General features: G+C 40.7%; 1 protein-coding gene across 1 annotated transcript in view; it reads left to right on the plus strand.

Moving 5' to 3' along the window:
* Positions 1-24,351, plus strand: part of Prkdc (protein kinase, DNA-activated, catalytic subunit) — a 204,043-nt gene that overhangs the window by 59,590 nt on the left and 120,102 nt on the right. Inside the window, exons 28-36 of the mRNA XM_031363186.1 lie at positions 3,005-3,099; positions 4,603-4,702; positions 7,180-7,313; positions 8,748-9,002; positions 12,381-12,601; positions 19,674-19,882; positions 20,301-20,433; positions 20,874-21,032; positions 21,806-22,006. Of these exons, the coding sequence (XP_031219046.1) occupies positions 3,005-3,099; positions 4,603-4,702; positions 7,180-7,313; positions 8,748-9,002; positions 12,381-12,601; positions 19,674-19,882; positions 20,301-20,433; positions 20,874-21,032; positions 21,806-22,006 (1,507 nt within the window). The remainder of the gene's footprint in view (positions 1-3,004; positions 3,100-4,602; positions 4,703-7,179; positions 7,314-8,747; positions 9,003-12,380; positions 12,602-19,673; positions 19,883-20,300; positions 20,434-20,873; positions 21,033-21,805; positions 22,007-24,351) is intronic.

A 24,351-nucleotide genomic window follows, 5' to 3' on the forward strand; every position in this document is an offset into this window, starting at 1 on the left:
TCTGTAGACCAGGCTGGCCTCGAACTCAGAAATCCGCCTGCCTCTGCCTCCCAAGTGCTGGGATTAGCACAAGTCTTAAATTTAACTCTTTCACTGTGATTAAAGGCATGTTCTACCACACCTTCCTTTAATATTTTATTTAGTTTGCTTTGTGTGTATATGTGTGTGCGCTTGCATTTAGGTTTGTATATGTGTTGAAGTCAGATGACAATCTGAGAAGCTGATTTTTCGTTCCACTGTATGAGTCCCTGAGCCTAAACTTAGATCATCAGGTCTGACAGCCAGCACCTTTTCTTGCTGAGTGCCTTTCTGGCCTTTGGTTTACATCATTGTAATATGCATTTTTCACCTTGTTATTTGACTAATGACTTATTCTTGTTTTTTATTTCACATTTATTTTATACTAGAAATGATGTTGCACAAAAAGCATTTGAGGTAAAAGTGGGTTGTAAAGCAGAAAAGACAACTTGAGGCACACATAGCACGTTTGGCTCAGGACCTGGTAATGAATGTGCAGTACAGTGCAGTGGTGGTTCAAATGTTCCCCAAAAGGTACAACAGACAGCCTTGAAGAGAATTTAGTGGCCTGGCCTTAGGAAGTTCACAGTCACCGAATGAGAACGGTGACTGAAGCTGAGCCTCTTACTGCTCAGTGCAGGCGAAGCTGCCAGAGAACTCAGCCTGGGCCATTCAGTAGCCATTTGGCCTTGAAGCAGTTCGGTAAAGACTCTTGAGCTGACGAATTAAAAAGAAAAACTGTTCTTGTTCTATTCAACAATGAACTTGGACTGTGACATACAGAAAAAGTGGATTGTGTACAGCATCCATTGATGATCATCTCCTCAGTATGAAACCCAGATTGCTCCCAATGCCAAGCTACCACCTAAACAGGTTATGGTTGTTGTTGGGTTGTTTGGTGCTAGCTTGATCCTCTACAGCAGTGCTTCTCAACCTTCTTAATCCTGTGACCTTTTAATACAGTTCCTCATACAGTTTTAATACCGATGCCCAAAATTATTTCATTGCTATTTCATTAGTATAATTTTGCTACTGTTATGAATCATAATGTAAATATCTGATATGCAGGATATCTGATATTTGACTCCCAAAGGGTTGCAGCTCACAGGATGAGAACTGCACTATAGATTTCTGTGTCCTAACATGTAGTGTTGTGGAATCCCGCATCTGCTCTGCAACAGGGGTTGCTCAGGGAGGCAGGATGCAGGAAGTTAACCACATTTGACTGCATTTTACTCCATTTTAACTGCGCTTACCCCACACCATTGTGGGTGGGCGTTGGGCTGTAGGGAAGCCACGGGACACCGTTCTGGGCGTGGGAAAGCACAGCCTGAAGCACAGCACAGCTGGAGCTGACTCAGAGGTCCTTGGGCCTGCACCAAGGCCAGGGCCTTCTGGTTCTCAGGCCCTCAGACATCCAGGCACCTCTGGGAGCTGCAGAAGAGCTGAAAATGGACTGGGGCCCTCTGGGCTGGATCTAGCCTGGGGCCATGGGGGAGAGGAGTGGGGGGCTCCATCTGGTCCTATGGTGAGAGTCTTTGGCTTGACTGCTGCACTGGCTGGGAGCGCAGAGAGGCCTATAGGAGATTAGACAGTAGCTCTATAGGCAAAGGCCTTCTCCATGGCTTCCCACATTGGATACTGATGAAAAGAAGCAGTCCATGGTTTTAAGACATTTATTGTCGTGGCAGAAATTGGATGAGTGAAACCATTCCCCACTTCCCCGGGGTTAAGTACCTTTCGTAGGGAGGAGTGTCTGGGAAGGAGGGCTTAGTGGCTAAGTCTCCAAGCCTTTAGGTACCTCATTAAAATGGAGATCTGTCTTGAGCCTACATGACCCATGGTCATATCCTCTACATGTGGAGGGGCTTGGGGTATTGCCCTTACATGACTGATGGCCACAAATCTATGGAGGGCTGCAGCCTTGTGCCTGGGAACAGGCAAACCGTCTACCATCCCTTCAGGATCATCTGGGTTTGAACCTTAGCTCTATGAGGAACAAGGCTACCTTTCACAGTCCCACATTAACAAAACTATTTTATCTCATAAGTATGTTTAGCAAGTTGATAAGATGTACTGAAAACTGCAAGACCTACTGCTGGCACTAATTAGCATAAAGAGCCTAGTTCTTTTCCATAGTATCCTACTGCACATCATATGGCCATGATTTCTAACATTGAGCAGTTCAGTTACAACATTCTGCCTCGTCCAGTACAATTACTGCACAGCTCACCAACTGATTAGCACTTCAAGCATCTTGACAACTTTTACAAAGAAAGTTTCCACAATCAGTATATATAAAATATTTTCAAGAGTTTATTGCTGGGCGGTAGTGGCGCACGCCTTTATTCCCATCACTTGGGAGGCAGAGGCAGGAGGATTTCTGAGTTTGAGGCCAGCCTGGTCTACAGAGTGAGTTCCAGGGAAGCCAGGGCTACACAGAGAAACCTTGTCTCAGAAAACCAAAAAAAAAAAAAAATAAAAATAAAAAGTTTATTGTCTCCTGAAGCATGTATTTTTGTGATGATAGGAATAAACAATATGCTATTTGTAATGGTTTATATTTTGATTAATTAATATATATTTGATCCTATATGTAATAATTTAAAATTCATGGTCTGATACTATAGTTTACTTATTCAGATCTTGATTTCTGTTTGTTTCATAGAAAGACAGGCTAAAAGTTATCCTTTATATTGAGAATTTACTGTGGGTAAAAATATTCATAATTCATTCATATCTTACATGACCTTATGTTTGATTTGTTATTCTTAATTTCTAGGAAAATGAACTTTTCCAACAAGTGGATGACTCTTTCTTTTTAGTTAATGCCCGTGTATACAGGTATTGAGTTCCAGCTCATCCTGGATTATTGAGCAAGACTCTGGCTAAAAAAATAAAAATAAAAATTGTGTGCATTCCTTATTTTTGTTCTTTGTCTTTTCCTATGTATTGTTTTCTTAGGTGAGGTTTTCTTATTTCGCAGGGAAGAAGGATCCCTTGTGGAACAGTTTGTGTTTGAAGCCTTAGTGACATATATGGAAAGTCTGGCCTTGGCACATGCAGATGAGAAATCCTTAGGTAGGTGTCTTTCTAGTGTTCTGTCTACATACTGAAAATGTTTGCCTTTTTACTTTCCACTCAGCATCCAGGCTCACATGATCCTTTTATGACATGGTATTTTCCTTCTTTTCATATTCCTCTTAGCAGATCTGATAAATATGAAGGGACAGTACATTGTTTCGCATACTCAATGTCTCAAATTGATTTTGTAAAAAGTTTTCTGTGTCTTCATCCTCCAAGAATCTGCCTAGTACTCAGCAGCCATGAAGAGTCCTGGTTGGTGAATCCTGGGTGGTATGTCCTTAATTCCACCCTTTTCTATAGTGGTTATATATCAAACTATACTATAGTTTATCCTACAGGGGAAAGAGAGAAGCCAAGGAATTCACAACCCAGAAGGAGTGGCTTTGAATTGATGTACATGCACTAGCTCTGGCCCATATTGGGCTATGCTACCCTGCAGGTTTCTTTCCACCTAGTCTGTCATGTGAGGCTGGTGGTCACGTACTTTCTATTTAGATGTGATACTCTGTTTGGGGTGTATGCATATAATCTACATGTGTTGCAGTAGGTGATTAACCTCTACTCAAATCGCCCTGGTGTGGCATTGAGAGTTCCTCTCTACCCGCCTCAGTGTTCTGGATCCCCAAATGAAAGACACACACACATACACACATACACACAAGCCCTGTATTTAATATGCCTTAATCAACTCAATGGTTGGGCCACTCCCAAACTGTGGCTAACACCTCCCCTGTGGTACTGCTGAGTCATTACTTACTAACATCTATATTCCATCTTTGTTGCTCTAGTCCCAGTGGGGTCTCTGGCTCATGATTGATATGCATTCTTTTCTTCACCTCTCATATCTGGACCTTACTGCTTTCCCAGCATGGTGGTTCTAAATCATGCTTCTTCTCTTGGTCCTCTTTCCCGTGAATCTTAAAGTCCCACCTTTGTCTCCCTGCCTAGCCATTGGCCGCCATCAAGTTTATTGATTAATAAGAACCAACTGGGGGCAGAAACCCTCTGCATCTTACATATGGATTCTAGAGTCATTTTGGGAACCCAGTTAACATCATACAAGCACTAGGCCAAATTTAAATTCACAGCATACATGCATGTTATCATGCATTCATTTAGTCATTTGTTTGGGTTTTATTTTAGGATTTGAAATGTAAGTCATTTATTTTAATTTCATATTTTGAGATGAAGAAATACTAAATCTATAGTAAAATTCTGTAATCACAAAATTACATCAAGAGATTTATAATATTACTGTTAGTGATAATCTGATATATATATATATATTTGTTGTTGTTGTTGGTTTCTTGAGACAGGGTTTCTCTGTATAGTCCTGGTTGTCCTGGAACTCACTCTGTAGACCAGGCTGGCCTCGAATTCAGAAATCCACCTGCCTCTGCCTCCCTAGTGCTGGGATTAAAGGCATGCACCACCACTGCCTGGCCCTGATATATGTTTTCTATGATTTTTTTTTTTTTGTACTGGATACAAATACAGGTACAATTCAGCAGTGCTGTGATGCCATTGATCACCTAAGACACATCATTGAAAAGAAGCATGTTTCTTTAAACAAACCAAAAAAACGACGTTTGCCACAGTAGGTGATACTGTTTCTATTCTTTTCTTTAACCCAACACAAAGCTAATTCCCATCTGATGGATGTTGAAGATGAATATGTAGGATATAAAGGATTATCTTTGTAAAGAAGAAATGTGTAAAAGTATGGTATCAACTGTCAGTTTCCTAACAAAACTTAAAACTTTTAAGTTTGAAAGTACATGGTTTCAGGATGATAATATTTGATTATGGTTTGGATAGATATCCATATTGACAGTAAGTTTTGGACATTGCATTTTACCAGTTACAAGTTTGGTAAGCAATTATTTAATTAGAATATTTATGAACTGTTACACAATAAATTTTGTAAGGGTAAGAACTGAGTGTCACATTCAATCAAAGATTGTAAAACACTGTGCAGTGTTTGTGCAGAGCTGTCTAGTCAGGAATTCAATTTAACAAGTCCTACTTAAGCTAGAGATCTATTTAGTTACTATTTAAACAGCCTGACCATTGGGAACTTGCTATGAGCATTTCTAGGAAATCTTTAGGGAATGTCATATTCAGTAAGATAAGTCACCTAAAAGATAAAATGCATATTTAGATTTAAGATGATTTAACGTGTTCTTTGAAGATTTAGCACCTTGTTCAAGCTCATGAAAGTGTCTAAGGAAAATGCAGAGATGAACTCAGTCTGTCTGACGTCAAAGTATATTCTGTTCACTATGACTCAGGACTTTGTGTGGCTCAGGGGTCGAGTGATGCTGAATAGAGATTAATTTGTTTGTTCGTTTGTCTGTTTCCTTTTTGGTTTTTCGAGACAGGGTTTTTTTGTGTAGCATTGGCTGTCCTGGAATTTGCTCTGTAGACCAGGCTGGCCTCAAACTTAGAAAGATCCACCTGCCTCTACCTCCTGAGTGCTGGAATTAAAGACATGTGCCATCATTGCCTGCTTATGCCTACAAACCCAGCACTTGGGAGGTGGAGGTAAGAAATCAAGAGTTTATGCCCAGCCTCAGCTCCATGAGACTGTCAAGAAACAACAAAAGCAAACTAATACAATTGAATCTAATTTCTAATGTCCCTTTACAAAGTTGGTTATTGATAATTAGTATTTATTAAAATTAACTGGAAGTCTAGTTAAAATACCAGTTGTTGTACAGGCTTCCTCTATAAGATATCTGAGTATGGGCTGGGGTAGGATTAGAGAACTTAGACTTATATCTCACAACCTTGAGCTTTTAAGGAGCACTGCTTTACATATTATAACTGTGGGTTTTTCTTTGTTTTTGTTTAAAGGGCACATTGGAATGGAAACAAGGAAATACATAATTCTGTTAAGCATATTTGAGATTTTTTTTTTCCCATATTAAAAGGAAGTAGGACCTCTGGGGTCATGAAAACAGGAAGGCCAACCCTGCTTCTTGTCTACTGTGCAGTAGCGAGTACAAGGAAGATGCCCTCCTCTCCTCTCACATCATCTATGGCAGACAAGAGAGCTGGACCAGGGATATTAGAGTGTCAGAACTTACGATGTTGCTCACTTGATGCAGCACACTGGAGAGAGGACCCTGTACCTTTACCTGGGAAATGGGGTAGAATTGGCCCTAGTTGTAGGGGTTTCTGGTGTGCTGACCCCAAGGGCATAAGAACAGGAGAGCTAGCAGGTTGACCATCTCCTATACCTCTCAGGCACAGACCTAAGACTTTGACTTGACCCTCGTCAACATCTATCCCATCAGTGAACTGCTGGAGTACTTGGAGAGTCCAGTCCTATAGATTCAAAACTATAACATCTCCATGACTCAGGGCAATAACAGGACATTTGAGAGGAGTCCCAAAATTGATAGAGTAACAGAAGCCAAAGGCCTCTTGTCAAACCATCATGGCAATGAACATTTGCAAGCAAAGAAGTGGGGAAAAAAAGGTAGACTGTAGGACACACTATAGTTTCCTCAATAAGATTTTTTTTTTTAATCTTTGGGGCAGGTAGAGGGAGATGAGTGAGATTGGGGTACATGATGTGAAATTTACAAAGTACCAATGAAAGTTAAAAAGAAAGGAAGAAAGAAAGAAAGGAAGGAAGAAAAGAGGGCCTAAACATTTGAGTAGCAGTACAAGGTCCTGAGTTCTTTCCCCATGCAAATATGTGTGTGTGTGTGTGTGTATTCATGCTTATACATATATACACACAGACATATATATATGTTTATATTTATATATATGTTTATATATTTATATATATATATAACATATATATATATGTTTGATGTTGAAACTATATTGAAGCTGGGCATGGTGGCAAACACCTATAATCTTAGCAGCAGAGAAGCAGAGGCAGGCAAATCTCTGTGAGTTAACCTGTGATACCGTAATTACATCCAAATATTAATACATTAAAAATGTCATACCTTTTACATTGTCAGTTTGGTAGAATTGAGTTTCAGGTTCACATTCTTGGCTACGTAGGCACTGAATGTTGGATAGTATGTGATGACAACATGCTCTTTTGTGTAGGGGATTTTCACCTTCGAAATCATTATGTTTATTGGATCTGGTCGAGTGGCTTTTGAATCACTGTGGAAGGCCCCAGACAGAATGTCGACACAAGTCCATAGAACTCTTTTATAAATTTGTTCCTTTATTGCCAGGTATGTCCTCTCTTTCTTTCTTTTTTAATTAAAAGATCATTAAAGTGGGGAAGGGATTAGTACCTTTTTGGCAGTGGATGTGTGGAATACAACTTTGAAACCTTTCATCTTTGGATGAATTTCGCAGGTCAAGTTCAGATTGGCAGGCTTGTGTAGCATGTACCCTTTCTTACCTGCTATGTTACTTTCTTTGCCCAGTATCTTGATTCTGAACATTCTGCCAGCATTAATTGGCTTTGTCTTTGCAGTTTGTAGATGGAGACAATTAAAAACATTATGATTCTGTATAAATGAATACTACAAATAACAAACCCTTCCTTTCTCTTCTCTTCCACTTCTTCTACCCCCTTGCTTCCTCTCCTTCATTGTCTCTCTCTCATTTGCTTTATAACTCAGATTCCTTCTGCCTTGAACTCACAGTCCTCCTGCCTCATCATCCAGAGTGCTGGTATGACACGTATGCATCACACCAGTGTTCAGAGACATCTTCTCAGTTGATGTACTTTCCTTTTAAATAACTCTAGCTTGTGGCAAGTTGACATACAGTATTCAGCACAGCACCTGATAAGGTTCCCATATCTTATTTTGTCAGTAGATCTGCCTTTCCTTTTGATAATTGCTTTTCTGTCTTTCTTGTCACCTGCTGTAGATTTTAAATACCATATTGTTTTTCTCCTCATGATTACAGTTTTCTTTACTTAGTGAAAATAATGGATTATTCCTCTTTTTTATAAAAAAATGTCCTCTTAATTCATCAGACACACATTCTGTTTCGGTTTCTTATCTAAGAAAATCAGTGAGATAATTTAACACTTCTGATTTTATAACATGCAAAATGAAATTTTCCCCTTTTTTGATTGAAAAAAAATACAATATCAAAAGAAAACAAATTTTAAAGCAAGACTTTTGACTAACTTAATAAACAAACTTAACATGCAGCTTGAGAAGCTGAGGCAGAGAGATCACTTGTACCCACTAGTTCAAGGCCAGCTTGGGTATCTTCAAACATTAGGATCTGTAATCTTTGTAACAACCTAGGAGGTAGGTGTGTGATTGTTTCTGAGACGTTTTGAGATGAGGAGACTGAGATGTAGAGAGGTCGGGTCCTCAGATATGTGAGCAACATAACCAACTTCAAAGCCCCAAAATCTCAGTGCTGTTTTGTAACTTGAAAAGAAAATTGCAGGGGCCAGAGTATGAGTCTGTTGCTATTCCAGATGATGTGTTTATACTCTTTAGGAACTGAAAAGAGTGGCCTTAGTGGAAATAACTTGTTAGAAGTAAAAACAATTAAAAAAAAAAAAAGGAATAGTAAAAAGATCATCCTGTGTCATTTTCAGTTTTAACTAGGTTCAGAGATTAAAGAGGTTTAATTTTTGAGTGTTTACCTATTATATATACACGAATGAATATGTTTTAATTTTTTTCTCTTAGGCAACAAATCCCCTTCTTTATGGTTGAAAGACCATATAAAAATGAAAGATACTTCTTTTCTCATAAAAGTATTTGAAGGAGGAGCAAGCAACCATGATCAGCCAGCAGGCATTTTTGCTCAGCCAGACCTCTCACCCTTACAAGAACCAATCAGCCTTCGAGGAGTGCTACAGTGGCTGGACCTCCTCCTTGCAGCACTGGAGTGCTACAACACATTTATTGAGGAGAAGACTGTGCAAGTGCAAGAGGTCTTGGGTAGGTAAAATTAACTCTAAGATAGCCTTGCCCGATTCTGCTCAGTTTATTCAATGTGAACTGTACACTGCATGCTATAATAACAAGTACTCAGAGACAGAGGCTGTGAGTTCTAAGCCAGCCTTATCTACAGAGAGTGTACCAGGGCAGCCAATGCTACATGGTGAGACCTATGTAGAAAACAAATTAAAATAAAAATATTACTAACAAATTGATAGCAGATACACTAGTACTTAGTGCTGTGTAAAAGAACTTCGTCTGGATTTTCTACCGCTGAAATACATCTCAGGCTCTTTTATTTACATTCTCTTTTGTGTTAACTAGTTTTCCACGGTTGTGACAAAAAAGCCAAGGCATATAATTAGCTTAAGATATAAGGTTGATTCTGGCTCACAGGCTTGGGGGATTCAATCCATGACTGGCTTTGTTGTTTTGGGCTTGTGTTTTCGCTGGAATAGAGAAAGCTAAGTGGGTGAGACACAGGTACCCTAGTCTCAGTATCCCCTAAATTATACACCTCCAGTAACTGTACTTGTTTCTACCAACACAACTCTTTCTAAAGGCTCCCCTGTATCCCAGTAACATTCCATGCTACCTCCATGTGATACAGTTTGTTTCTGAGTAAAATGGTATGTAGTGTTTTACTCTACTAAGAAATATTTGTTTGAATAAATAGTTCCATAACTGATTAATTTAGCACCCCCCCACACACATACACTTAACAAATTTTTAGTGATGAAATAGGGCAGTGAGTTGTATTGAAGGCTGTTTTAATATTTAAGAATGTAATTGTTGATTCTCTCCAGAATTCCTTAGTCCTGCTATAGCCTATCTGCACGAGCTCCTTCTCTCTCATTTTCGTTCCCTGGGGATTCTACCTCTATTTTCAGACCCAGGGTCACCTTAGCACTTTCTCACTGCCTCTTGCTGTGTTTCTTCCTAGCCTTTCTCTATTTCTTTGGGTCACGCATTAGCCCACAGCAATAATCTACCAGGGCTGAGGATTCAGAGTGGGCAACCAAGAAACAGAAACAGAGCACTTTTCCAACAAAGAGAAAATAAGATCTTTACACTAAGAAACACTTCAAACATTATACTTCTAGATGCCTGTGTCCCAGTGCAAGAATATAGACATAAACAGCCAAGACAACATGTCTCCCTTAAACACCAGCAACTTTATTGGAGTAAACCCTGAAAAATCCAATTTTGCTCAAGCACAAGTCAGGGACTTCAAAATAGCAATTGTGAATTATGTTTAAGAACTTTACAAAGGCCTTTCTGTCCACCATTGCAAATTCCCCACTGTGATCCCCAGCCCTGCATGTGCCTCCTTCCAACCTCTACCTCCATTCCTTGTGGATTCCAACGCTCTCTCTGCAGACCTAGTCTTTCTCTTCTGCTCTGCCCCTCTATAACAGCTGTCAGTATAGAGGCACTCTCTACCTGGGAGCCCATACTGGCCTGGAAATCAGGTGGGCAGTCTTTACTCTCTCTCCTATCCTGCATTTCAAATTCCTCAGTCTCACCCACAGCCCTGCAACAGACCTCTTGCAAGGGTCTGTCTTAGGTTTTTATTGCTATAAAGAGACACCATGAGCATGGCAACTCTTAGACAAGAAAGCATTTCATGGGGGGTGGGTTAGTTTTATAGGTTTAGTCCATTACCATCATGGCAGGAAGCATGGTAGCCTGCAAGTAGACATGGCATTAGAAAAGGAGCCGTGGGTTTTATGAATAGTAAGTTTTATGTCTTTTTTTTTTAAGACAGGGTTTCTCTGTGTAACCCTGGCTGTCCTGGAATACACTCTGTAGTCCAGGCTGGCCTTGAACCCAGAAATCTGCCTGCCTCTGCCTCTCGAGTGCTGGGATTAAAGGCATGCGCCACCACTGCCCAGTGAGTTTTGTATTTTGATCAGCAGGCAACAAGAGGAAGATTGAATTGAGCTTCTGAGACTTCAAAGCCTGTCCCCACAGTGACACACTTCTTACAAGAGACCACACTTCCAAATAGTGCCACTCCTTTTGGGGCAAGCATTCACATACATGAATTTATGGAGGCCATTCCTTTTCAAACCACTATACCTCCCTCTCCGACTCCACTCATTAGAGACAGTTGATCCTCCTTCCTGTAGCCCCTTTCAGCACTCTCCCTTCTACCACATAGCTAATCCTTTGTCTAAGTCCCCAATGTCACGATCTATATGGCATGCCCAGTGTCCACACCAGGAAAAGACTCCTGAACACTCCTTACTTGGCAGCCCATAGGCACTACACATGTCCAAGATCCAGAGAAGACAAACTGAGGAACTGGAGAGCCACCCAAAAAAAGACAGTTCTAGATTATCAACACCTGTAATCAACAGTCATCCCCAACCCAGAAACCAAGACACCAGTGTGAATGCACAGTTATTGACACCCAAGATAATGTACCTCCACTAGAACCCAATAACCCTATATAGTAGGCCTTGAGAGATGTAATCTAGATGAAGCAGAAGTCTAGGATTTCACAATAGCTGTTATGAGTATGTTCAAAGACCTCAAATAGGATACTAATAAATCATTAGTGAAGTCTGAAAATACAATCAGTGGATTGAAATGATGGAAGTAGATGTCTTAGTTAGCCTTTCCATTGCTGTAAAGAAACACTATGAATGAGCAAGACAACTTTTATAAAGGACATTTAATTGGGGGCTGGTTTACTGGTTCTAAGGTAACATGAACATTATTTGCTATTTTGACATAGTATTGTGTTAGATTAAAACTTTAGTGTTAGATCAAACCATAGAGTTTTAAAGTATGTTAGAGATTAACATATGTATGTATTTATTGTTTTGGCTCATTGTTTGAGCTCCTTCCATCAAAGCCTGGCTCTGTGTAAGTCATGGTGACAGGAAGATGTGGCAGATCACTTCATGATTGACTAAAAGTAAGAGAGTCCCAGAACACAAAGACACTGCACAAAGACAGAGCACCAGGGACCTGTGTCTTCTAACTATTCTTATCTTTTTAGAAGCTGCACAACTCCCATAATAGCTATAGCAGGTGGGAGCACATGTTCAAACCATAGCAATAGGACTGGGGATATAGCCCAGGGGCAGGGTGAATATATAAGTACATAACCTGGCCATGTGTAGACATTTTTACTATATCTGAAATTGAATTCTATTTCGATTATAATTTAGTTCAAAATTTGAACTAAGAAGCTAAGAAGAAATGGCTGCTGTTTGTTCATCTTTTCTTGAACATTTTTTCTTTGAAATGTTCTTTAATTTGTTGTTAAGTGTATATTATCACTTGTATTTCAAAAAGGCACTGCATATTAGTTTTAGTAGAGTTAGAAAGAAAGGCATACTAACATTTTGCTGCTATTATTTTTAGGTACTGAAGTACAGTCTTCACTTTTGAAGTCAGTAACTTTCTTTTTAAAAAGCATAGCAACATGTGATGCCAGAGCAATAGAACAATGCTTTGGCACTGGGGTGACTGGCCCTCCCAGCCTCCAAGAGGAAGAGAAATACAATTACAGCAAATGCACAGTCTTAGTCCGGATTATGGAATTTACCACAAACCTGCTCATCGCCTCTCCAGAAGATTGCAAGGTAGGGTCTCACCTCCTGTTCTGTTAATTGGAGATTGGTACTTTATAATGAAAAATGTTTTAAGTTTCGTTAAGATCAGAGGTTCTTATCCTGTAATATTTACATTACGATTCAAAACTACAGTTATCAAGTAGCAATCAAAAGAAGTTTATGGTTAGAAACATCAAAATTGGGGACTGGTGAGATGGCTCAGTGGGTAAGAGCACTGACTGCTCTTCTAAAGGTCCTGAGTTCGGATCCCAGCAACTAACTACATGGTAGCTCACAACTACCCATAATGAGATCTGACGCCCTCTTCTGGTGTGTCTGAAGACAGCTACAGTGAATTATGCAGGAGCAAGTGGGGCCAGAGTGGGTGGGGCTGGAGGGAGCAGGGCTGGAGAGAGCAGGGCTGGCAGAGGTCTTGAGTTCAGTTCCCAGCAGCCCCACACTTGATTGCTCATGGCCATCTGTACAGCTATAGTGTACTCATACACATAAATAAAATAAAATCTTTAAAAAAAACATCAAAATTACATTGAGATCCCGTCTTAGGCCAGTTCAAATATTTATTAGCAAGAAATAAAATAGAAACAAATACTGGTGACAATTGCAAAGCAAAGCAAGGCAAGTGCTGCTCTGGGGAGCTGGGCCTGAGAGTGTTGTTCAGTGAGAAAGTGCTTGCTCGCCATGTGTATACCATGGATTCCATGCCTAATACTGTAATTTCACAAAAAGCAGGATCAAAAATTAGTCCAGCCACTGTGGAAATCAATAATCTTCAAAAATTAAAAGTCGAATCACTGTATATGACTCAGGCACACTATTCTGGTCATATACCAAAGGAGTCAACATCAGCATAGAGATGCCTTCATGTTCCTTTCTCATTCGTTTGCTTGTTTGGTTATTTTCGAGACAAGCAGAAATTGTATTATTCATGGCTGGCTGGGACTTACTATGTAAACCAGGGTGGTCTGGAATTCACAGAGTCACCTGCCTCTGCCTCCCTATGATTAAAGGTCTGTGCCTGGCTATCCTTGTATTCATGATAGCAAGTTAGGGAATCAACCAGGTGCCACTAATGGATGAATGGATAATGAATGTTTGTGTTTATATGCATAATGGTGTACTATTCTCCAGCCATAATGAATAATGAAACGTAATTTACTGGAGAATAAATGAAAGTAGAGACCATATGAACTGGTCAACCAGACCCAGTCAAGTATCACATTTCCTGTCATGTATGTGACCAAGCCAGCTTAGTCAGTCAACAGGGTCTCAAGGGAGGGAATGAGGATTGAAAAAGAAAAACAGACGAAATTATAACATGACTCCACCCTATACTGAGGCTGAAGCAGCTTTATTTCTCTCCAGCCTGCACTTATATCATTCTAGTTATATCCAAAAAACATGGTCAGTTCTAAGATCAAAGACGAAGTAATCAAGTGAGGTAGGAAACAAGGAGGTCACACACAATAGTAGTTCAGTAAGGCAGTGACAGACCCCCATGGCCCCTGTTTCTCATACTCTTATCTGAGCCTACTTCCTAGTCTGAGCCCAGTGACAGACACCATAGTCCTAGAAGTGGCACCAAAAGCGTTCAACATGTGTGAACTACAGAGGACGTGAAAGTAGAGGGTGAGGCACTTTCAGAGAGGAAGAAGAGGGCAGGCAAGAGGGGACATGATAGAGTAATGGGGAATTCAGCATCGTCAAAATGTGTGAATGCATAAATGATATTATCATAATGAAACCCATTACTCTGTATTATTGATATTTGCTAATAATTTATTGGAAGTGGCCTTGGTTCCTCTGAGACTTTCTATTGCAGGAAATTATCCTTATTCACTGTAATTGATAAGTAAATTTCATATGTATTTATGGCATACACCATGATATTTTGATCCATGTATATTTGTGGTTAAATCAAACCCATTTGCATCTTATTCTCTCATACATTACCCCACATGTGAGAATGTGTTAAGTGTAGTCTTAGCAGCTTCCAAGTATGTATTGCTGTTAACTATAGTTAACCACAATGTATAATCTGGTTTTGAAAATAAATGTTAAACCTTCCTAATGTGAAAGTCAAAAATCTCAAATTTATACATATCAAAATATTTTAGGTTTTGGAGAATTTTGCGTTTTTACCTTTTCAGAGAGGTGATACTTATTTGACAGAGTCTATCTAGATACTCTGTGCCATGTACACTCGTCTACTCCAGTCACATGCAAAATATCAGGGATAAAATCCTGATTAAGGATAAGAGGCAATAAGAATCCAAAAGGAGTTCTGTGCCTCCTGGATATTCGGACAGTCGCTGGTATCTCTTAACTCAGACGTGTTCCAGATCAGTCTTTCCAATCGTCAACACACCCTCATAATTAGGCATAAAGGTACCCCAAGAAATGATTCGTAAATGGCTAAGATTGGACATTGTTTCCTGGCCAACACAATGTTACCAACCTATCCTAGTTTAACACTAAGCTGTCCATAGCTTGTAATTTCTCTCAAGGAATCTGCCTTGCCACAGCTAGCAACTGAGGTCAACCACATTCCTGAGGGCAATAGATAGTTCATAATATTTAGAAATGTTTTACATACTAGAGAGTAATGAAGGGCTTCCACCCAAGGACATTAACTAGAAGTGTTAGATTAAAACCTCCTAGTCATTGCCTCCAGCAAGACCATAGAAATAGCATAGGAATATCAAAATGCCTCAACAGGGAGGGCTCCACTCCTCTTCCTCCTGCTTCATACCTAGCTACCAGACCCTGCTGACCTTGGTGTGGAGGTCACTTGACCTCAGTCTTGCGTCCCCTGCTGTAACTCCCACCTGCCTACATGACTCTTGTCATCTGCCCTGCTTGCTGTATGGTATTTAAGCCTGAATTTCACCTTATACAAATACATCCAGATTCAACACACCCTTGTGTCGACTCTGCTTGTCATTCTTCGCCTACATCTTGTCTACCTGACTAGGACCCCGTTTCTCCCACGGGTTGAGGGAGGCCCAGATCGGCCGGCCTGTGGCAACTCTGAAGAAAAAAAAAAACAATTGAAATTTGAATCATTTGGTTTGAAGCATTTTTATACTCTTCAGTCCCTTTGAGAAAGTCGGCCAAACTCTCTTAGTATTGTGAATATTCCCAGCCTTGTGTACCTTGTTTACCCTGTGAAAGGAGAGCTATTGTTTTGTTGTTTGTTTGTTTTTTAATTGGATATTTTATTTGTTTACATTTCAAATGTTATCCCCTTTCCCGGTTTCCCCTCTGCAAACCCCCTATCCGATCTCCCCTTACTCTGCTTCTATGAGGGTGTTACTCCACCCACTCACTCCACCTCACTGCCTTAGCATTCCTCTACACTGGGGCATTAGGCCTTCACAGAACCAAGGACCTCTCCTCCTACTGATGCCAGATAAGGCCCCTTCAGCTCCTTCAGTCTTTCCCGAACTCCTCCATTGGGGTCCCTGTGCTCAGTCCGATGGTTGGCTGTGAGCATCCTCATCTGTATTGGTCATGGAGGGGTCTGATTGTTCAGGCAGCATGTGTATGGTAGAGGATTGCAAAATCAATCATCAATAGGAGGAGAGGACCTCGGCCCTGTGAAGGTTCTGAGCCCCAGTGTAGGGGAATGCCAGGGCCAGAAAGTGGGAGAGGGCGGGGTGGCAGGCATGGGGAAGGGGAGGCAATAGGGGTTTGTTTTTGTTGTTTTTGTTTGTTTCTTTGTTTTTTGGAGGGGAAACTGGGAATGGAGAAATTCGCATGTAAATAAAGAAAATATCTAAAATAAAATAAATAAATAAATAAAGGAAACAGCTGTATCAGGCTTCTGTCAGCAAGCACTTCTTGGCATCTGCAGTAGTGCCTGGGTTCGGTGTCTGCATGTGGGTTGGATCCCAGGTGGGGCAGTCTCTGGATGGCCTTTCCTTCAGTCTCTGCTCCACTCTTTGTCCTTGTATTTCCTTTCGGCTGGAGGAGTTCTGGGCTAAAATTTTGGAGATGGGTGGGTCGCCCCAACCCTCAACCAGGGTGTCTATGCCTAACCTCTGGATATGGTCCCTACAGGTTCTCCTGTCTTTTGTGGGCTATTTCAGCTAATGCCATCCATGTGGGGTGCTGGGAGGCTCTTGCTTTCCTGGCATCTGGGACTTTCTGGTTGCTACCCTCAGTACCCCATCATCCATTGCTAAACACCTCTGTTCAATTTCCTGACCCTCTGTACATTTCCTCCATCTCCTCCAATACCTGATTCTGCCCCTCTTTTTCCCCCTCCCCCTTTTCTCTTCCTCTCAAGTCCCTCCCACCTTCTACTTCCCTTGATGGTATTATTCCCCCTTCTAAGTAGGACTGAAGCATCCACTCTTTGGTCTTCTTTCCTCTTGAGTTTCGTGTGGTCCGTGAGTTGTATTGTAGATATTCAACGCTCTTTGCCTAATATCCACTTATCAGTGAGTGCATACTATGTGTGTTCTTTTGTGATTGGCTTGTATCACTTAGGATGATATTTTCTAGTTCCATCCATTTACCTAAGAATTTCATGAATTCATTGTTTTTAATTGTGTAAATGTACCACATTTTCTCTATCCATTCCTCTGTTGAGGGACATTTGGCTTGTTTCCAGCTTCTGGCTACTATAAATATGGCTGCTATGAACATAGTGGAACATGTGCCCTTATTACATGTTGGAGCATCTTCTGGGTATATGTCCAGAAATGGTATAGCTGGGCCCTCAGGTAGAACTATGTTGAAATTTCTGAGGAACCGCCAGACTGATGTTCAGAGTGGTTGTACCAGCTTGAAATCCCACCAGCAATGGAGGAGTGTTCCTCTTTCTCCACATCCTCAACAGCATCTGCTGTCACCTGAGTTTTTTATCCTAGCCATTCTGACTGGTGTGAGGTGTCATCTCAGGCTTGTTTTGATTTGCATTTCCCTGATTTCAAAGGATGTTGAACGGTTCTTTAGGTGCTTCTCAGCCATTTGTGTTTCCTCAATTGAGAATTCTCTGTTTAGCACTATTCTCCTATTTTTTTTGTTTTTTGTTTTTTGTTTTTTGTTTTTTTGAGACCAGGTTTCTCTGTATAGCCCTGGCTGTCCTGGAACATACTCTGTAGGCCAGGCTGGCCTTGAACTCAGAAATCTGCCTGCTTCTGCCTCCCAAGCACTGGGATTAAAAGCATGCACCACCACTGCCCAGCTCTCCATTTTTTAATAGGGTTATTTAGTTCTCTGGAGTCTAACTTCTTGAGTTCTTTGTATATGTTGGATATCTAGTCTGTTAATCTATTTCTTTTGATTGGAGAATTGAGTCCATTGATATTAAGAGAGATTAAGGAAAGGTGATTGTTGCTTCCATTATTTTTGATGTTATTTTTATACTTGTGTGACTATCTTCTTTTGGGCTTTTTGAAAGATTACTTTCTTGCTTTTTCTAGGGTATAGTTTCCCTCCTGTGTTGATGTTTTCTGTTATCCTTTTTAGGGCTGGATTTGTAGAAAGATACTGTGTAAATATGGTTTCGTCATGGAATATCTTGTTTTCTCCGTCTATGGTATTTGAGAGTTTTGCTGGGTATAGTAGCCTGGGCTGGCATTTGTGTTCTTGTAGGGTCTGTATGACATCTGCCCAGAATCCTCTAGCTTTCATAGTCTCTGGTGAGAAGTCTGGTGTAATTCTGATAGGTCTGCCTTTATATGTTACTTGACCTTTTTCCCTTACTGCTTTTAGTATTCTTTTCTTTGTTTAGTGCATTTGGTGTTTTGACTATTATGTGATGGGAGGAATTTCTTTTCTGGTCCAGTCTATTTGGAGTTCTGTAGGCTTCTTGTATGTTCATTGGCATCTTTTTCTTTAGGTTAGGGAAGTTTTCTTCTATAATTTTGTTGAAGATATTTACTGGCCCTTTAAGCTGGGAATCTTCACTCTCTTCTATACCTATTATCCTTAGGTTTGGTCTTCTCATGATGTCCTGAATTTCCTGGATGTTTTGAGTTAGGAGCTTTTTGTTTTTTTTTGTTTTTTTGTTTTTTTGAGACAGGGTTTCTCTGTATAGTCCTGGCTGTCCTGGAACTCACTCTGTAGACCAGGCTGGCCTCGAACTCAGAAATCCGCCTGCCTCTGCCTCCCAAGTGCTGGGATTAAAGGCATGCGCTACCACCGCCCGGTGAGCTTTTTGTTTTTAGCATTTTCTTTGACTGTTGTTATCAGTGTTTTCTAAGGTGTATCTTCTGTACCTGAGATTCTTTCTTCTATCTCTTGTATTCTGTTGGTGTTACTTTCATCTATGACTCGTGATCTCTTTCCTAGGTTTTCTATCTACAGGGTTGTCTCCCTTTGTGATTTCTTTATTGTTTCTATTTCTGTTTTTAGATCTTGGGTGGTATTGTTAATTTCCTTCGCCTGTTTGTGTTTTCCTGTAATTCTTTAAGGGATTTTTGTGTTTCCTCTTTACCTGTATTCTCCTGTATTCTTTAAGGGGGTTATTTATGTCCTTCTTAAAGTCCTCTATCACCATCATGAGAAGTGATTTTAGATCTGAATCTTACTTTTCCGGTATGATGGTATATTCAGGACTTGCTGTGGTGGGAGAACTGGGTTCTAATGATGCCAAGTAACCTTGGTTTCTGTTGCTTATATTCTTAAGCTTGCCTCTCCCTATCTGATTATCTCTAGTGTTAGCTGGTCTTGCTGTCTCTGCCTGTGGTTTGTTCCTCCTCTAAGCCTGTGTGTTAGCACTCCTGGGAGAACTGATCTCTCAGGGCAGAATTTGGGTATAGAGAGCTGTGGCACAGGTTCAGCTCTCGGATGCAGATAGAAACCAGAAGGATCCTGTCCCTGGCTCTTCCTTGGTTACTGTGTCCTGATGGCTCTGGGCAGGTTCCTCTTGGGACAGGAATTTGAGCAGTGGTGATGTTCTTACCTCTGCTCCTAGGTGTGTCAACACTCCTAGGAAACCAGCTCTCTTCAGGAGGGATTTGGTTATGGAGAGCTGGGGCACAGGGTCAGGTCTGAGGCGCAGATGGAAACTGGACCAAGAGCTACTATTAACAATATACTTTCATTCCATGTATCTTTTCTATTTTTACAGCTCCTAGAGAATGACTTGTGTAACACAAATCTTATGAAGGTCTTCGTGAAAATGCTCTGTGAACCCATGAGCATAGGTTTCAATATTGGCGATGTCCAGGTTATGAACCATCTTCCCACCATTTGTGTGAATCTGCTGAAAGCGCTTAGGAAGTCCCCATACAGAGACATGCTGGAGACTCACTTGAAGGAGAACATGACAGTACAGAGGTGGGCACTCAGCCATATTCACCTTTACTGTCATTTAAGGTTCTTACACATCCAGTGTTTCCAACATTCGTGAACACAGCATGTCCTCAAGAGTGTGTGTGTGTGTGTGTGTGTGTGTGTCTGTGTGTGTGTGTGCGCGTGTGTGCCTGTTGATGCACACAAATGATCTCTAATGTTTTTTGGAAGTCATGAGCTTTACTAATTCTTTCCATGTATGTAAGGAAGGAGAGAACAGTAGATGTGCTTAGCACTACACTTGCTTTCCATGGCTGATTTGTTCTGGAACCTTTATCTGGTCTTACTTTTGTGTTTCCCAGGACTGTAGATTGAGTTTGTGTGACAAGTGATTATTGAATGTATAACAGTGCAAACAATTCTTTAGGGTATTCTTAACTGCTTTTGCTTTTTTCATGGCCAGTGTTGAAGAGCTCTGTGCCATAAACTTGTGTAGCTCTGAGACTCGTCGAGAAAGGACCAAGTTGCTGTCTGTCTTATCAGCCTGTAAACAGCTTCACAAAGCTGGTTTCTCTCATGTTATATTACCATCTCAGGTAACCATGATCAGTTTTTTTTTACATGTATTTTAGCTTTATTCTGGTAATTTAATTATAGTAGTACACAATTGTATTTTTATTATTTGTTTAAAGTACTTTTTATACAGAAGTACAGAATGTACTGAAGTAGAAATTACGGAACATTAACATGTAGGAGCTGTCTCAAATGTGAACACCAAAGTAAAGGTAGAGTGAGAGAGAAATAAAGGACAGTTGACATTCTAATAACCTATAGGTACCAGTGGCTCTAGTGCTGTATCTCAGAAAGACGAACGTGGGATCTGTAGGTTAAGAGAACAGAGTTGAGTTAGAGTGTCCTAAGCATTGAGAAATACTCATCAGTGTTCGCTAATACAGACCTCTTAACTAAGGGAGGAATGTTGTGGTTTGTGTTAAATACCTCTCTCACCAGGCGCTTCATTCAGTTTTTCCTTTAGTCTACAGCATTGAACCATTCCATTGGCATGAGACTTCTGTCCTTGGTTTATAAAGGCATTGCACCTGCAGAGGAAAGACAGTGCTTGCAGTCTTTGGACCCCAGCTGCAAGAACCTGGCCAATGGACTCCTGGAATTAGCCTTTGCTTTTGGAGGACTGGTAGGGAAAACATCTGCATCCCACACTTCCTATCGAGTGATTTATACAACTTACTTGTACATCTCTAAAAAGTGTGACTTTAGTTAGTAAAGTCTTTGCACATGGATTGTAATTGACTTGTTGACTTTCTCTCTAAGGCTGTCTTCTTTAGTACTTTTTTAAAATAGAAAACATAAAATCCTAAACTTTAAGTTTCTATCCAGCTTTGTTTCCCAGAGGACTTCCAGCAAGGACATTGGCCACTGACTAACCTGTGCAGCCGTGCTTCTTCCCTGTCCCTGCTGGCCTGGGAATGCAGGGTTAGAGGGACCCTGGATGGCAGTCAGGGAGCACCCAAGCTCCACTGCAGCACAGTCCTCACGGCTCTTTGAGTTGAGCAGAGCTGGCCTCAGATAATCTAGTGTGGTTGATATCACAGCCATTCCTGGGTATTTGTTCCATTCCATCCTCCCTTCTTAGTTCTTCCATTGCAGGGCCTCTTCTTTGTTTCATTGATGTTCTCATTGTGGTTCAGTTGTCCCAGACAACATGTTCATACTAGACTATTCTCTGAATACAACAGTGTTGTTCTGGACAGTTGGAAGCAATATCAGTTTAGGAAGTTTATCTTATGAAGTGAAACCTAGAAAATAGAAGTTAAAGTAAATATATATAATTTAAACTTAAGTCCTGACTTAACATATCAGATCCCCTTTAGATGGTTCCTTGTGGACCGATGATCTCAGGGTCCTTTTGGGGATAGGTTCTCTGCTAAAGTTTTCTTTCTTCCTTAGTGTGACCATCTTGTGAGTTTGCTCTTGAATTCGGCCATGTTGTCTACACAATATCTGGGCAGTTCACAAAGAAACATTAGCTTCTCCCATGGGGAATATTTCTACAGTTTGTTCTCAGAAGTGATCAACAGTGAGCTGTTGAAAAATCTTGATATTTCTGTATCCAGGCTCATGGAGTCATCTTCAGATAATCCCAAAATGGTAAGGAACATCCCCTTTACATATTTTCTTGTCTAGTGCTCACAGAGGGTTTTTATGTTTGTTTGTTTGTTTTTGTTTTTGTTTTTTTTTTCAAGACAGGGTTTCTCTGTGTAGCCCTGGCTGTCCTGGAACTCACTCTGTAGACCAGACTGGCCTTGAACTCAGAAATCCACCTGCCTCTGCCTCCCAAGTGCTGGGATTAAAGGCGTGCACCACCAGTGCCCGTTGAGTTTTTATGTTTGTGATGGTTTTTTGTAAAACCAATTTTTTTCTGGAAGGTTGGAAGGTCTCGCTACTATATGAAAATAAAATCCAAGAAACAAGACACAGTCTTTATAAAACTAGTTAATAGTTAATAGACAATAAGACATTGGTTATCTTTCCCATTCCCACATGCCACTAAATCTCTCAGCTTAACACTATAAGATGCAGCCTTGAAGGGTACTTACTTTCACCAGAATGTCATTTTGGAACATCCATGCCTGTCCTGTGCCTAGCAGTGTTTATTCCAACATCACTTTTAGGCTGGTCCTCCACACTGCCAGCCTGTCTTCACAGCACTCAACAGCTGTAGTGTCATGCTTTATTTTCCTACATGTTCTTGCCACAACCCTCTGTGCCTCATCATAGTAACTCTTTAGATCATGATATTTAATATGTTTGGGTTTTATTTGCTTAACTTAGGGGATTTTGTGGGTTGCTTTGGTTTTGTTTACATGATTTTATTTTAATTTTACATATTACTATGTAGTCCTAGCTGCCCTGGAGCTCACATTGTAGACCAAATTGGCTTCAAACTTAACAGAAGTCCTCCTGCCTCTTTCTTTGTCTTTGCCTCCTAAGTGCTGGAAATATGTTACCAAACCTGGCCTATCTTATGGGATTTTTAAATGTTAACTGCAAGTAACATTTAAAAATGTCTGTAGGTAGTCAAGGACTGATCTGCTAGTGTTTTAGAAGAGAGTTACAATCTTCTACTAAGCTGACCTTTTACACTTACCATTCTTGTCCATTGTTGAGAAGTATTCCAACACTGTATGATCCTAGGAATCTATGAGAAATAAACTTGGAGATGTATAAAGCTAATATTCTAAGTGTAAGTGTTCAAACTTTGGTGAAAATTTTATACACACACACACACACACACACACACACACACACACACTTGAATTTACTATCTCTGTTTCTTTCCCACAACTCTTTGAAATGACAGAATGAGATTAAAAATGAAAAAAACAAATCAGTTTTAGTGGGTGTAGAGAAAGAACAATAAGAATGACAAAAAGTGCAAAGCAGGACCTGTCTGCCAGTTCAAACCCTTAGCCTGTCTAAAACAGAAGAGGTTGGCAATACTGTCAGAGAGGTTGAGGAGGAAAGCAGGAGAGACAGAGAATGAATGATGAAATGAGAATTGCTGTTGAACAAGAAGATCAGAAAATGCAAAAGAGTCCTTTGGAATTAAGCATAGATACCTGAAATTAAAAATACAGAACCCTGTGGAAGAAGGGGATGGAGAATTATATGAGCCACAGGAGTCAAGGACACCAGGAGAACATGGAATCACCTAAGCAGGGCTCAGAGGAGCTACAGACACTCAGGCAACCCTCAGGGATCCTGTATGCATCTGCACTAGTTCTTCTGCATGTACGTTATGGTTGTGTAGCTTGGTGTTCTTGTAGGATTCCTAACAGTGGGAGTGGGGGTGCCTCGGACTCTCTTGTCTACTTTTGGAATTCCTTCCCTCCTACTGGGTTGCTCATCCACCCTCCATAGGAGGGTATGTGGCTAGGCTTATTATAATTTGTTATGACTTGTTTGCTTGACATCCCTGGGAGGTCTGCTCTTTTCTGAAGGGACACTGAGGAGAAGTGGATGAGAGGGAGAGTACAAGGGGGATCCTGAGAGGATTGGAGGGAGGAAACTGGAGTTGGGAATGTGTTGTGTGTGAGAAGAATTTAAAAAAAAAAAAAAAGAGTAGATGGAGGAAATGAGGAACTCACAGAGAATAGGATGAAAATACAAAACAAAAGCAAAATAAAAGTGATATGTGCAATGGTATATGCCATTATTCCCAGCCCTCTGGCAACAAAGGCAGGCAGATCGCTGTGAGTTCAAGGCCATGGTCTGTATAGTAAGTTCCAGGACAACCAGGGCTACATAGAGAAACCCTGTCTAAAAAAAGAAAAAGAAAGAGAAAAATAATGAAGGACCCTGGAACTGAGTGGAGAGTGGAAAGTGGCCTTTGGTAGCAAGGTCTCAGGACTGTGGCAGCTTGACATTCTCAGTGTGAGGACTGTGGAGTGGCCTTTAGTGACAAGGGTTCCAGAAACAGTGGCAGCGTGGTA

This window comes from Mastomys coucha, unplaced genomic scaffold (assembly GCF_008632895.1).
Source record: "Mastomys coucha isolate ucsf_1 unplaced genomic scaffold, UCSF_Mcou_1 pScaffold12, whole genome shotgun sequence".
Taxonomy (NCBI): domain Eukaryota; kingdom Metazoa; phylum Chordata; class Mammalia; order Rodentia; family Muridae; genus Mastomys; species Mastomys coucha.